This window comes from Diabrotica virgifera, chromosome 6, assembly GCF_917563875.1.
Source record: "Diabrotica virgifera virgifera chromosome 6, PGI_DIABVI_V3a".
Lineage (NCBI taxonomy): Eukaryota > Metazoa > Arthropoda > Insecta > Coleoptera > Chrysomelidae > Diabrotica > Diabrotica virgifera.
Window position 1 is genome coordinate 12,249,228 of NC_065448.1, and position 12,616 is coordinate 12,261,843.

Genomic DNA, 12,616 nt, shown 5'->3' on the forward strand with positions numbered 1-12,616 from the left:
CTACAATTTATTCCGCGACAGCATATATCCATCACACACCGTTTAGCGGAGGTGGCGCGCCAAAGTTGACAAGTTCTTAAAAAAGATGTTTAAAAAAAATTATTTTTCCCTAACCGCAATGGGAATCAAGAAGCAACCCAGCGGCAATTAATCACAAATAAATGTCTGATTTTTGGTATAGGTTCCATTTAAGGGAATTGTCCATTTTTTAATTACAGAGTGTTAAATTTTAAAAAGTACCTTTTTATACCATCTGAACCGCTTATGCTAGCGTAAAAAAACTTTTAGCGATTACCCATGTACAAGTGTTATTTACAAATTTGTATAATTCACCCCCATATTTTCCCCGAAACCACCCCAAAAGAAAAGGAAAATTAATAAAGAAAATATGCAAAAATTGACTCTGGGCCACCACTGTGGCTTTAGGGTGCAAAGAAAGTAAAATATGTATAAGTCATAATATGTAGCAGACAGTGTGTTCTTTTATTTGTCATAAGTGTATTATTAATAAAATGAATACGTGAAGAAAAAAAAAAACAAAAACTGGAAGCCGCCAAAACATTTCTGAGGTTTGCGGCGCCACTGTGCCGTAACGGTGGCTTATACGACAAAAATGCATAGGACCTTATATGTAGAGCAAATAGTGGTCTTTAATTCTGTATAAGCGTTGTTTCAAAAAAATATATAGGTAATGAAAACATCTTAAAAACATGCTCGCCAAACTGATTTTCAGGGATAAGGGTAGTTTCCGCAGAGATGTTGCAATAACCATAACATACATTTATAAAAAAAACGCTACTGATGGAGTAGGATTTTCCCTACCCCCTTTAAAGGAATGAAAATGGATGTTCCGGGACAAATCTTTTAAGAAAATGTTAGTCTCATAATAAGCACCCCTTGATATAACAGAAAAAAAGTAAAACCGGACTTGTGTCGAGTTTGCGAAGTTTAACCTCTGTTGCCTACACTAATATACTAATCAAAGAAACAAAAATAAAATTTGTATAGTAAATAATGGAAAGTGATGGTGACGAGGTCGTTGCTATTGTGGAAACTCTTTTATTACTGTCCAAAAATCATAACCATAGTACATAATATTTGGTTGCAAACGAATTAAATAATCATCTTGTATTGCTAAATTTCAATAATTTTATAGAATGAGTGAGTATTCAAACATTTACATAGTTTTATTGTGGGTCCTGGTTAAAAAAAAAACGATATTTTCTTGTTATTGTCTATTCGAGTACCACTCCAACTCCAGGTTATAATTGTACAACTCTTTCACCACAGAAACCAATGCAATATTCAATTCTTGGTCGGCATTTATTTTACGCACGTAATTAATTATTCAAAACAATGAAACTGATATCAAAAAATAGAACACGTCCTATTTCATGTAACACGTTTCAAGAAGATAAAAATGTTTCATGGCCATGAATCACACTCGTTTCATAGATATGCGGACGTCTATTTGTTTAGCAGTGTTTTATTTCCATGAAAAGTGTTTCACGTTTCATGTTTCTTTGTTGTGCGCCTTCGGAAGATAAAAATGTTTCACACGCATGAATCACACTCGTTTCATTGGTATGCGGACTTCTATTTGTTTAGCATTGTTTTATTTTCATGAAACGTGTTTCACGTTTTATGTTTCATGTTTTACGTTTCATGTTTCTTTGATGTGCGGCCTGCCTTAGTTGGCCTGGACACGTACATTAGACTGCTCAAAAATCTTTACTACAATCAGACCGCTTGTATTAAGTTAAACCTATAAGTTTCAGCTAAAGTTTCTATTAAGCGTGGTGTCAGACAGGGATGTGTTATGTTACCGACATTGTTCAATGCCTACACCGAACTAATTTTTTATGAAGCATTAAATAATCGTTGCGAAGGTGTTACCCCTAAATAGGTATTTTATTTATGTGGCAAATGAAATATGTTTCAATTTTGCGGACTACAGTACTTTTTTATATCTATACCTTTCTTTAAATTATTCCTTAAATTTATTTATTCGAGTAATATAGTAAATTTTATTGTATTTTTTAGTTTTAAAACCTTCCATATTGGTTTCCCGATACGACGCAGTAACAATGGAAGATAGACCTAGCTTGGCAGCCGAAACCCAACTCATTGATGATGGCACTGGTAGTCTTACAATATGGCGTATAAACCAGAGCCGTATCGTCGAAATACCTAAAGAAAGACACGGGAATTTTTTCTCCGGGGATTGCTATATCATTCTGTACACATATCAAACCGCAGTGGACCAAAAACATCTTCTGTATTGTTGGCTGGTAAGAGTTAGGAATATATTTGAAAATATTAAGATCTGCTTTATTAGGAATTATTTTCATCAAAATACTAAATATCTGCAGCAACTTTGTTTTCTAATGAATATATTTTATTGTTAAGAGAAGAAATCTCAGAAGTGACCTTAGTTTATACAGAAATATCGACAGAATTTTGAAATGCCAGAAAAATTTTGTAATATCGCACGAGACTTTTTTTTCAGAGAAGAAATATTGCTAGGAACTCTATTTTCTAAAGAAACAATGTCTATAGATACTTTGGAAATAACAGCGGAATATTTGCTTTCCAACAACGTTATATCACTAGAAAGTTGTCCTCAAAAACATGAATATCTTTTTGTTTATGCTTTATTGTCACTGAAATTTTTTACAATTTTATGGACAAAGCTTACATACAGTCAAAAGAAAAATAATATCAATAACAAATAATAACAACTACAATTTCCTAAAATTAGATAAATCGTCAATATACAGTCTATAAGACAAAAGCAAATACAAAAACAATTTATTGCAAAATTTGTATAAATTGCAAATTGAACATACTTACAACAAATAAATAAATAAATAAAATACAACATTAGGAACTGACAAGTTTAAGCTACTGCATATGGAACCCAATTTTCTTAGTTATTCACTAAGAAATTCTTCTATTGAATAGTATGGTCTTTTAGATAGATTTTAGATAGATGGCTTTTGTCATTTTACGGAACTTTAGGAAATATGTTACAGATTTAAGTTGTAAAGGGAGATGGTTCTAAAGTTTTTTTGCGGAATATAGTATAGATTTCTTTACTAACTCAGTGGATGGGATCAGTAAATAAATATCAAAGATTGAATTTGTGGTAGAGTAAAGATGATTGGGCCTTGCTGGAAAGACATGAAGGTGTTTACGAATTAAACAAACCGTTTCTAGAATATATAAAGATGAAAGTGTTAAAATTCCATAATCTCTGAAGTAACTTCTGCAATGTGTTGATTTTCTGAGGCCAAACAGATATCTTATTGCTCCTTTTTTCAATTTAAAAATAACATCAAATTGGGCAGCTGTACTAGAACCCCAAAAAGGAAGACCATATCGCAGATGAGACTCGAACAACGAAAAATATGTTATTTTAGAAGATGCTTAATTGAATTACAACCCTCTTCTTCCAGGGTTTCCTTCAGCCGTTGTACTAATTCAGCCTTTTTCCCAACAGAATTATTTAGTTCTCTATAAGTTAATGGTGACTTTTAAACCACTAAAACTCGTAGCCATTTTTCACAGAATTTATTTAAATATCCCAATTCTGACACCAATGTAATGTTTATTTTAATTTTTTTTTAATATTCTAATATTAACTTTAAAACACGACAATTTTAACGTTCATTTAGTTAACGGTACAAATATATTTATAGACCAGTAAGGATCTGTGAAAAAACGTCTATTTTTGGATGTGAGAGGTGGCATTCGGATTTTTGCAGATAAAGTTAGGTGACACCTTTAGTAATAATAATTGACTTATGCTCCTTCTCAAATATGCCCGGAACATTAATAAAAAAATTAAAATATTTAACAATTTCGAAAAACGTCGATTTTTTTCTGCTTTCTTTGCTTATAACTTTAAAACGATTCGTTTTGGAACAAAGTCGTAGAGAAATAAAATAAAGATAATTGAATTTTGTATGATATACGACTGGTCAAAAATGTCTTAACGTATTAGCTTTTCTGCAATATAGCAATAAATACAAAATAAGGGGGCAAAATACGCCTGTTGTTATTCAATGTTTTTAATCACTCTGGTGGCACTTAGAACCTTAGTAATTCACTTAGGAAATTCTTTGTAACATACTTAAACCGTGTACCAAATTTCGTTAAAATCGACCTAATAGATTTTGCATAATAAATTTGCAATCTAAATGTTTTTAAAAAAGTTCAAATTTTTTAAAATCTTTCTGAACAAAAAGTAGACCATTTAGAAGTTGTCTAATTTTTTTTACATATAAAGAGGTGCTCTACCTATCTAATACACTTTACAGAATTAAAATCGGATTATTTAAGGGGCCTCAGCAATGTTTTAAACTTATAAACAATTTTTTGGCTTATAAAAAATAGCTTTGTTTAATAATAAAAAAATTAATTTTTAGCAATGCAAATAATTAAAGCCGGTATAATTTGACTTAAACTTTCAAATGCTGTCAGCAGAATTGGTATTTTATTTTTTAATCAAAAGTTATTCGCGTTCAAAAATTACAACTTTTCAAATTTTTGAAAGTTCCAGTTTGCGTTTGCCTCGAAAACTATGCATCCTACGAAAAAACTTGTAAGAATATTTTTTGCTTAGAATTACCCAAGAAATACAAAAAAATGTTTTATTTTGTGAAAAATCGATGTTATGTAATTCCTCAAGTTCTTTGTTTATAACAATCTTATCGACATCCGGATCAACTGTTACCCAAAAAAATCGTGTTCTACGGGTCAAAAAATACATAAAAATCTTGGGTAAGTCCATCTAAATAAAGAAGCCCGTAGCACCCCCTCCTGGCCACAGGACTAATTTGTTTATAAGCCAAAAAATTGTTTATAACTTTAAAACATTGCTGAGGTTGCTTAAACAATCCGATTTCAATTCTGTAAAGTGCATAAGATAGGTGGAGTGCTTCTTTATATGTAAAAAAATTGACAAATCTTTGTATGTTCTAATTTTTGTTGTGCAAGATTTTAAAAAATTTTAATTTTTTAAAAAAAGTTTGGTTTACGGTTTTAGCACATTACAAAAATTTTCTAAGCGAATTAGGAAGGTTCCAAGTGTAACCTAAGTAATGGAAAATCATTGAATATAGACAGGCTTGTTTTGCCCCCTTATTTTATATTTATTGCTATTTTGCAGCAAGGGTGATAAATTAAAACATTTTTAACCAATCGCATCTGATAGAAAATTTAATTATCTTTGTTTTATTCCTATTACTTTATTCCAAAATGAATCGTTTTAAAGTTATAAGCAAAAAAAAGTAGAAAAAAATGAAATTTTTTGAAATTTTTAAATATTTTATTTTTTTTATTAATGTTCCGGGCATATTTGAGAGTGAGCATAAATAAATTATTATTAACGAAGTTATCACCTAACTTTATCCGCAAAAATCTGAATGCCACCTCTCACATCCACCTAAAAACAGATCCTTACTGGTCTATTATTCGACTAGGCTAAATTCTAATTGCCCTTAGGTATAGTCCCCTCATTCTTAGCAATATTTCTAAAATTTCGTGTAACTCTCGGCCGGTGGAAAATCCGTTAACCTTCTGTGAATCGCTTAGTAGATTTGATCAGGAGCATAGCAAGGGCTGGCGTAACAATCCAAAATTGGACCACGAAGAACATATGAGAATAAATTAAAGAAAGCAAAGAATAAAATAAAGAAAGTAGAGAGAATAAATAAAGCAAATAGAAAAATTTCAAAAAAAATCTTGAAGTCCGTTATTATTATACTTACAAAGTTATGCAGTTATGCCGATACCTGATGTGTTCATTATATACACGTTAAAAGTTTGAGTCCAATTTTTCAAATTTTTCTTACTTCATCATCAACCCGTACGCGTCCACTGCTGGACATAGGTCTCCCTCAGCTCTTTCCATTCATCTCTATTTTGTGCGGCTTGCATCCAGTTACCGACAACATGTTTCAAATCATCGGCCCATCTGGTTAGTGGGCGTCCTCTGCTCCGTAGTGCTTCTTCTCGCGGCCTCCACTCGACAATACGTTTTGTCCATCGGTTGTCTGGCAATCTGGCGACGTGTCCTGCCCAATTCCACTTAAGCGACGCGATTTTTTCGACAGCGTCTGTTGTTTTTGTTCTACGGCGTATTTCTTCGTTTGGGATTCGGTCTCTCAGGGAGACACCCAACATCTGGCGCTCCATAGCCCTCTGAGTTACGCGAATCTTGTTCACTACCTTTTTTGTTAGTGTTAATGTTTCGGCTCCATAAGTGAGTACAGGCAACACACATTGGTCAAAGATTTTCCTTTTGAGGCATATGGGCAAGTCCGATTTAAATACATAGTTAAGTTTACCAAACGCTGCCCAGGCTAATCCTATGCGACGTGGGAGTTCGCACGTCTGGTTATCTCGTCCCAACCGAATTTCATGTCCTAAGTACTTATAAGATGTAGTCTGCTCAATATCCATTCCATCAACAACAATATTACGATTTAGCACCAGATTAGTCATTATTTGCGTCTTGTTGATATTAATCTTTAGTCCGACCTCTAAGGAAGCGTAATATAATTTGTTCAACATTATTATTGCATCATCCATACGATCGGCTATAAGGACAATGTCATCTGCGAATCTCAAATGACTGAGCTTCTCTCCATTTATATTGATACCATATTCGTTTAGATCTGCCTTCTTAAATGTGTGTTCTAAAAGGGTTGTGAACAGCTTTGGTGAGATGGTGTCTCCCTGCCGTACTCCTCGCTGTATACAGAATGTATTTGTTTGTTGTTCAGACAGTCTTACGCTAGCCGTTGCCGTTTGGTAGATATATTTGATCATGTTAATGTATTTTTCTTACTTATTTAGTTGATATTGCTCGGTATATTTATTTCACTTAATACTTTTAGGGTTCCCATGCCACGCAAGAAGAAATCAACAGTACTACCTTGAAAGTGATGGAAATCGATGAAGAACTAGGCCAAATAGGATTCCACGCTAGAATTATACAAGGACGAGAAACTGCACATTTTCTGCAGCTGTTTAAAGGAAAATTAACGATCTTCAAAGGACGAGGTGTTGAGTTTGATGGTAAGTTTCTCGAGATTGTGTAACTCTTTACTAGTCTGTAATATGAGATTTTTATATTTAGTCTTGTTCTATTAATTTGTAAATTTCTTAAGAAAGAACTACACTTAAATCAGCTGAAAAAAAAGGGATATGCACTCACATTACCTCAGATTGATCTGTTAAGTGATTAACTTTCTTACTATGAAGGCTAGACTAGCGAGGAGTACGGGTCTTAATTTTAGAAGAAACTGTCTTGTTACACCAGTCAAATCTTATTCGGACAATAGTCAATTAAACTGTTCACTTGTAGTCTTCTGTTCCTGTCAAATATTTTCTAAAATATTTGAAAAAATATTAAATTATAACAGATTTAATACTATATCATGTATTTTTATTCGTAGATACTGGAAGAAACTTAAAAATCCCATCGCAGTATTTACTCCACGTCTACGGTTCCACATCCTACAGCACCAAAGCCGTCCAAGTCAGCGTGAAGGCTTCATCCTTCAACTCCAACTACTGCTTCGTCCTCAAGCGATCGAAGAAAGCTTACATTTGGTCTGGAACGTATTCAACGGGAGACCAAAGGGAGATGGCGAAAGGATTTGCCGGGAAGGACTTCGAGCTTATTTTAGAAGGGAAAGAACGCGAGGACTTTTTTAGTTTGTTGGGCGGAAAGACACCTTATTCCACGCAGATTGTGAAACACGAGAATGATCCTAAGCCTGCTCGATTGTTTAAATGCAGTTCCTCAAAAGGAAGGTTTAAAGGTATAAATATTTATATATAGGAATTGCTTCTTCAATACCAAATCTTCTTTTTGATGTGCCTATCCATGATGAATGTTGGCGATCATCACGGCAATATCTGTCTTATCTATAGCAGCGCGGAAAACCTGCACAGATGTTGGGGTGTTGAATCAGGTTCTGTCTTCTTCTTCCTGGATCTCCCTTTCCAAATATTTTTCCTTGCAGGATGACTTTGTAAGAGGGAAAAGCTGGTCCGCGTAGCATAATGTGTCCGAATCATTGTAGCTTTAGAGATTTGATGGTTGTCAGTACCTCTCGCTTCTTCTTCATTCTTCTGAGAACCTCCTCATTTATGATTCAGCTAGTCTTCTTGTAGGTCTAGTAGGTCTTCTACGTTGTCCACAAAATGATTTGGTTAGTCTTCTTTCAGGTCTAGTAGGTCTTCTACGTTGTCCGCAAATACTATGGTGTCATCTGCATATCTAATGTTGTTTAGCCGGTACCTACCCGTTTAGTTGAATATATTTTTCAGTATATTCTTTCAGAGGAAATATTAAAGATTAGAGGAGACAAAATACAGCCTTGATTCACTTCACGCAGGATTTTCACGTTTCGTGTAATGCCACTGCTACTGTACAGTAAGGGAAAAACTTCTTATTGTATAATATAATATGTATCAAAAGATGTATATAATTTTAAATAATTTCAGTTGTTACAAAAGATATTGTTTCTAAATATGCAAACAAAACGAAGGCTGATTAAGACAGTTTTGTTTGTGTAACCTCGTAGACGATCACGTATAGTTTTACTTTTCAAAGTTCAAATTATAAGGTATATAAATAGCCCACAGAGGGATTGAGACAGAATCATTGTAGTATTGTTATTATTCAGATCGTTACTATGCTAGTGAGCTGTCCTGCGAGAAGGGTGTACTAAAGGACTACCCCGCGAAACAACATCTTAGTAACCTTATGTTGATTGATGTTGTAAATCGTAAATAAAGTTATAAAGTTAGAGTCAGTGTTTCAACTCGACATTCAACCCCCGCAAGATTATCATGGCAATCTAACAACGTAACAATACCAACATAACACTACGTTCTTAATTATTATTAGTCATTTCTTCTTACTCACTTCCAAGAGCTTTACAATCCCAATTGAAAATGGCCTTCTGTAATTTTTAACTGTAACATGACTAACATACCGAAGAAGTCACTAGAGTTAGAGTCTTGAGAATTATGCAAGACTTCTTCATTCGAGACTCTGTTTACGTAAGATGTTCTCAGAATTATTCTGTAAAGACATATATCGAAAATTTCCATCATTCTTACCGGAAATTTTCCTTTAAAATATTCAATGTTTTTCCTATTACCACTTTTGTCTTGCATCCATGTAAGGAAAGGTAAACCGCGGAAAGATTCTTGATGACAAGAGTTAGATTGGTAGATGCACCGGATGGTATTTTAGCTTCCGCGATGTACAGTTTTAGAGCGAATATGTTTTGTACAGTTTTAAGGAACATATTTCTGGCCATTGGTTATTCCTTTTCTAATTTCTGCTTGTTCTCTCTCTCTACCCTATAATTACTTTCTATATTGTTTAACCAAAGGAGAAACCATTAACTCAATTAATGTTTTAGCCGAAGAAATTCTCTTTTTTAGCCAAAAGGATCTGGTACCTGAGCATGTTATGCTCTTAGATACTGCCGATTCCATATACATGTGGATTGGAAAACTTAGCAACAAAGAAGAGAAGAGATTGAGTGCACAAAAAGCTATTGATTATTTGCAATCAGGTAAGTTTGTTGTAAATATTTAAAATTATGAATTTTAAAGATTTCTAAGATATAATAACCTCTTTGTAGCGTTTTCATTTTTCTAGTAACAACTTTGATTTGATTGAACTCAATTTTGAATGTAATGTACCACGATATACTTATACTATTTCGTTGACTATTTTTACTGCATCTAACTACGCCGTATTTTCAATTCCCCTACCGTCTAATAGTTTAAAAGTGCACAGTACTTCTGCCACGTAAGCAATTTTGTATTATAAACACAGATGCAGTCTCTCGAAGTACCTATTAAAAATGTTTATATTAACATTTAGCTCTAAATTGTCTAGCTAGAGTATAAATAATACTCAGATGCTAAGATTTGGACATTTCTCGTTAGATGTTTATAGTTGAATTAAAGTATGTATGTTAAATTTAGACATTTTACGTCTAATTTGTCATTTATTTCGTTCAATATAAAAATATATTCTTTATTGAGTGGATTACGAGTATTATTTACGAACCAATAAGGATTTTTTCTGTTGAAAAATTGTTATTCATATCAATAATTTTTCATTTTTGAAAATTTAACTAACAATTAATTAACTTTTTTGAAGAGACACCTATTTTTGCATCATAAAGTGAAATATGTCAATCTTAATAGTTATCTAATCATCTGATATATTTTGTAAAGAATTTGAGCCCTTTATATATCTCTGTTTAAGATTTATTGGCTCCCATTTATCTTTGCAGTTTTGTAGCATTCAGTATTTCTTGTTTTTTTTAACCTTCAGCTTTTTGTTGTTCATATTCATACTCACTCCAATAACTCTCCCGATAATAAGCAACGAGATCTTCGTATTGTCCTCGTGGTACGACCTGCTTATTATAATACCACCTTAAATGACTTTTTGGCCGTTTTACAGAATGGCTTCCAGTTGTGGGGCCTGATCTTCTTCCCTTTGTCCACTTTGGGCAATTTATCGTATCATCTTCAATATGTATAGTACTTACTTGTTAAATTATCAACTCTTTTAGATCCCGCAGGAAGAGACATGAATATAGCGATAATCCACATCAAACAAGAAAAAGAACCGCCCACCTTTACAGGCTTCTTCCAGACGTGGGACAAATCCTTCTGGAAGACTTACAAAACCTTCCTAAAAATCCGACAGGAAATAGAATCGAAAACGTGCTGTCATAACGGTAACGGTACCACCAACGGGTACTCGAATCACAGCGATTCTGGGGACAGCGAATTCGACCAATACGAGAAGTATCCTGTAAATATTTTGAAAGAACCCAACGAGAAACTTCCTCCCAGGATAGATCCTTTAAACAAGGAGGTAAGATAAAATTTGAGGCATTATTATATGAAGTATATGAATCATCCTCATCATTTTGTCATCAGCATTTTAAAATATAATTTTGTGTCATTCTTTGAATTGAGAGAAATATTTCCGTTGTTTATGGTTCCACCGGTACACAAACAAATGCGCCTGCAGATTATTTTTCAGAGAAGGGTGTTTTATTAGAAACACTTCTTTCAATTCTTTGGAAGCGATTGTCGTGTAATTTAGTGTTGTACTGATGGCTTAAAGTTTAGAGTTAACAGAAAAAAATAATAAATAATAAAGAAATAACGAAAAGCCCTAGATACAAAGTTTACTACTTTTTAAACAATTAGAATAATTGAAATAAAAATATAATAAACAATATTTTAAATCTAAGACTTTTCGTTAATAAACTGCTTTCTGGCTGCATCCTGTATCTCCTATTGTAAAAGCCGGATGTATCTTTTGCAAAGTGAAATATATGTTCAACACTGAGGTTAGTCCAATCTCTGCTATTTTTCAGACAAGATTTCTTCTTTCTTCCCAAGCCTTTTCTTTACTTTACTCTTCCTTGCATGACGATGTATCTTCTTCCTAAAGTTCCAACTCCTATCGGAGGTTGGATATCATAATGGCTATGGTCACTTTGTTGGCTGCTGCTCTGAACAGTTGTAATGTACTTCAGTTAAACCATTCTCTAAGTTTCCTCAGCCAGGAGATGGGTCTTCTTCCTATGCTTCTTCTTCCTTGGATCCTTCCTTGCATGATAATTCTCAGCAACTTATATTTTTCTCCTCTTGTAATGTGACCCAAATATTCCAGTTTTCTTGTTTTTATACTGTTCATAATTTCTATCTCCTTATTTAAACGTCGTAGCACTTCAACATTAGTAATCCTTTGAACCCACTGAATTTTCAATATTCTTCTGTAACACCACATTTCGAACGCTTCTATTTTTCTTAGGTGTTGTCTCTTCAATGTCCAAGCTTCCATTCCGTATAGTAATATAGAAAATATGTAGCATCTTAGAGCCCTCAATCTGAGAGGCAACTGAAGGTCTTTGTTTGTAAGCAGTATCTTCATTTTTATAAATGCTTGCCTTGCAGTTTCAATTCGGACTTTAATTTCTTTGCTTTGGTCATTTTTGTCATCAACTTAGGTTCCCAGATATTTGTATGACTTTACTTTTTCTATTTGGGTTTGCTCTAGTATTAACCTTTCATTTCCATGTAGTGTTTTTGAGACAATCATAAATTTAGTTTTTTTTTTGGTTTATTTTGAGTCCATATCGAATGCAATAATCGTTAATTCTATTTAACAATTATTGTAGCGATTCCAGAGTGTCTGCCATTATAACGGTGTCATCAGCGAATCTTATGTTATTTAACATTCTTCCGTTTATAGAGATTCCATCACTTAGTTCCGCTATCGCTTCCTGAAATATAGTTTCACTGTACTTACGCGTTAAACAGTAGCGCCGACAGAACACAACCTTGTTTTACCCCTCTCTTTATATCAATATTCTCGGACTCTTGTTCTTCTATTTTTATATTGGCCTTTTGATTCCAATACAGATTGATGATAATTCGTAAGTCTCGTCTGTCTATATCTCTGTTTTTCAATAATTCTATTAGTTTTTCATGTCGGACTCTGTTGAACGCTTTTTCGAAGTCGATGAAAGAGGAATAAATATCC

At 33.4% G+C, this 12,616-nt stretch overlaps 1 protein-coding gene across 5 annotated transcripts in view; it reads left to right on the forward strand.

Annotated features, from left to right (window-relative positions):
- Positions 1-12,616, forward strand: part of LOC114332197 (advillin) — a 235,697-nt gene that overhangs the window by 219,781 nt on the left and 3,300 nt on the right. For all 5 annotated transcript variants that reach the window (XM_050653310.1, XM_050653309.1, XM_050653308.1 and 2 more), the window contains exons 8-12: positions 2,044-2,291; positions 6,906-7,086; positions 7,467-7,835; positions 9,453-9,608; positions 10,626-10,933. In XM_050653310.1, the coding sequence (XP_050509267.1) occupies positions 2,044-2,291; positions 6,906-7,086; positions 7,467-7,835; positions 9,453-9,608; positions 10,626-10,933 (1,262 nt within the window). The remainder of the gene's footprint in view (positions 1-2,043; positions 2,292-6,905; positions 7,087-7,466; positions 7,836-9,452; positions 9,609-10,625; positions 10,934-12,616) is intronic.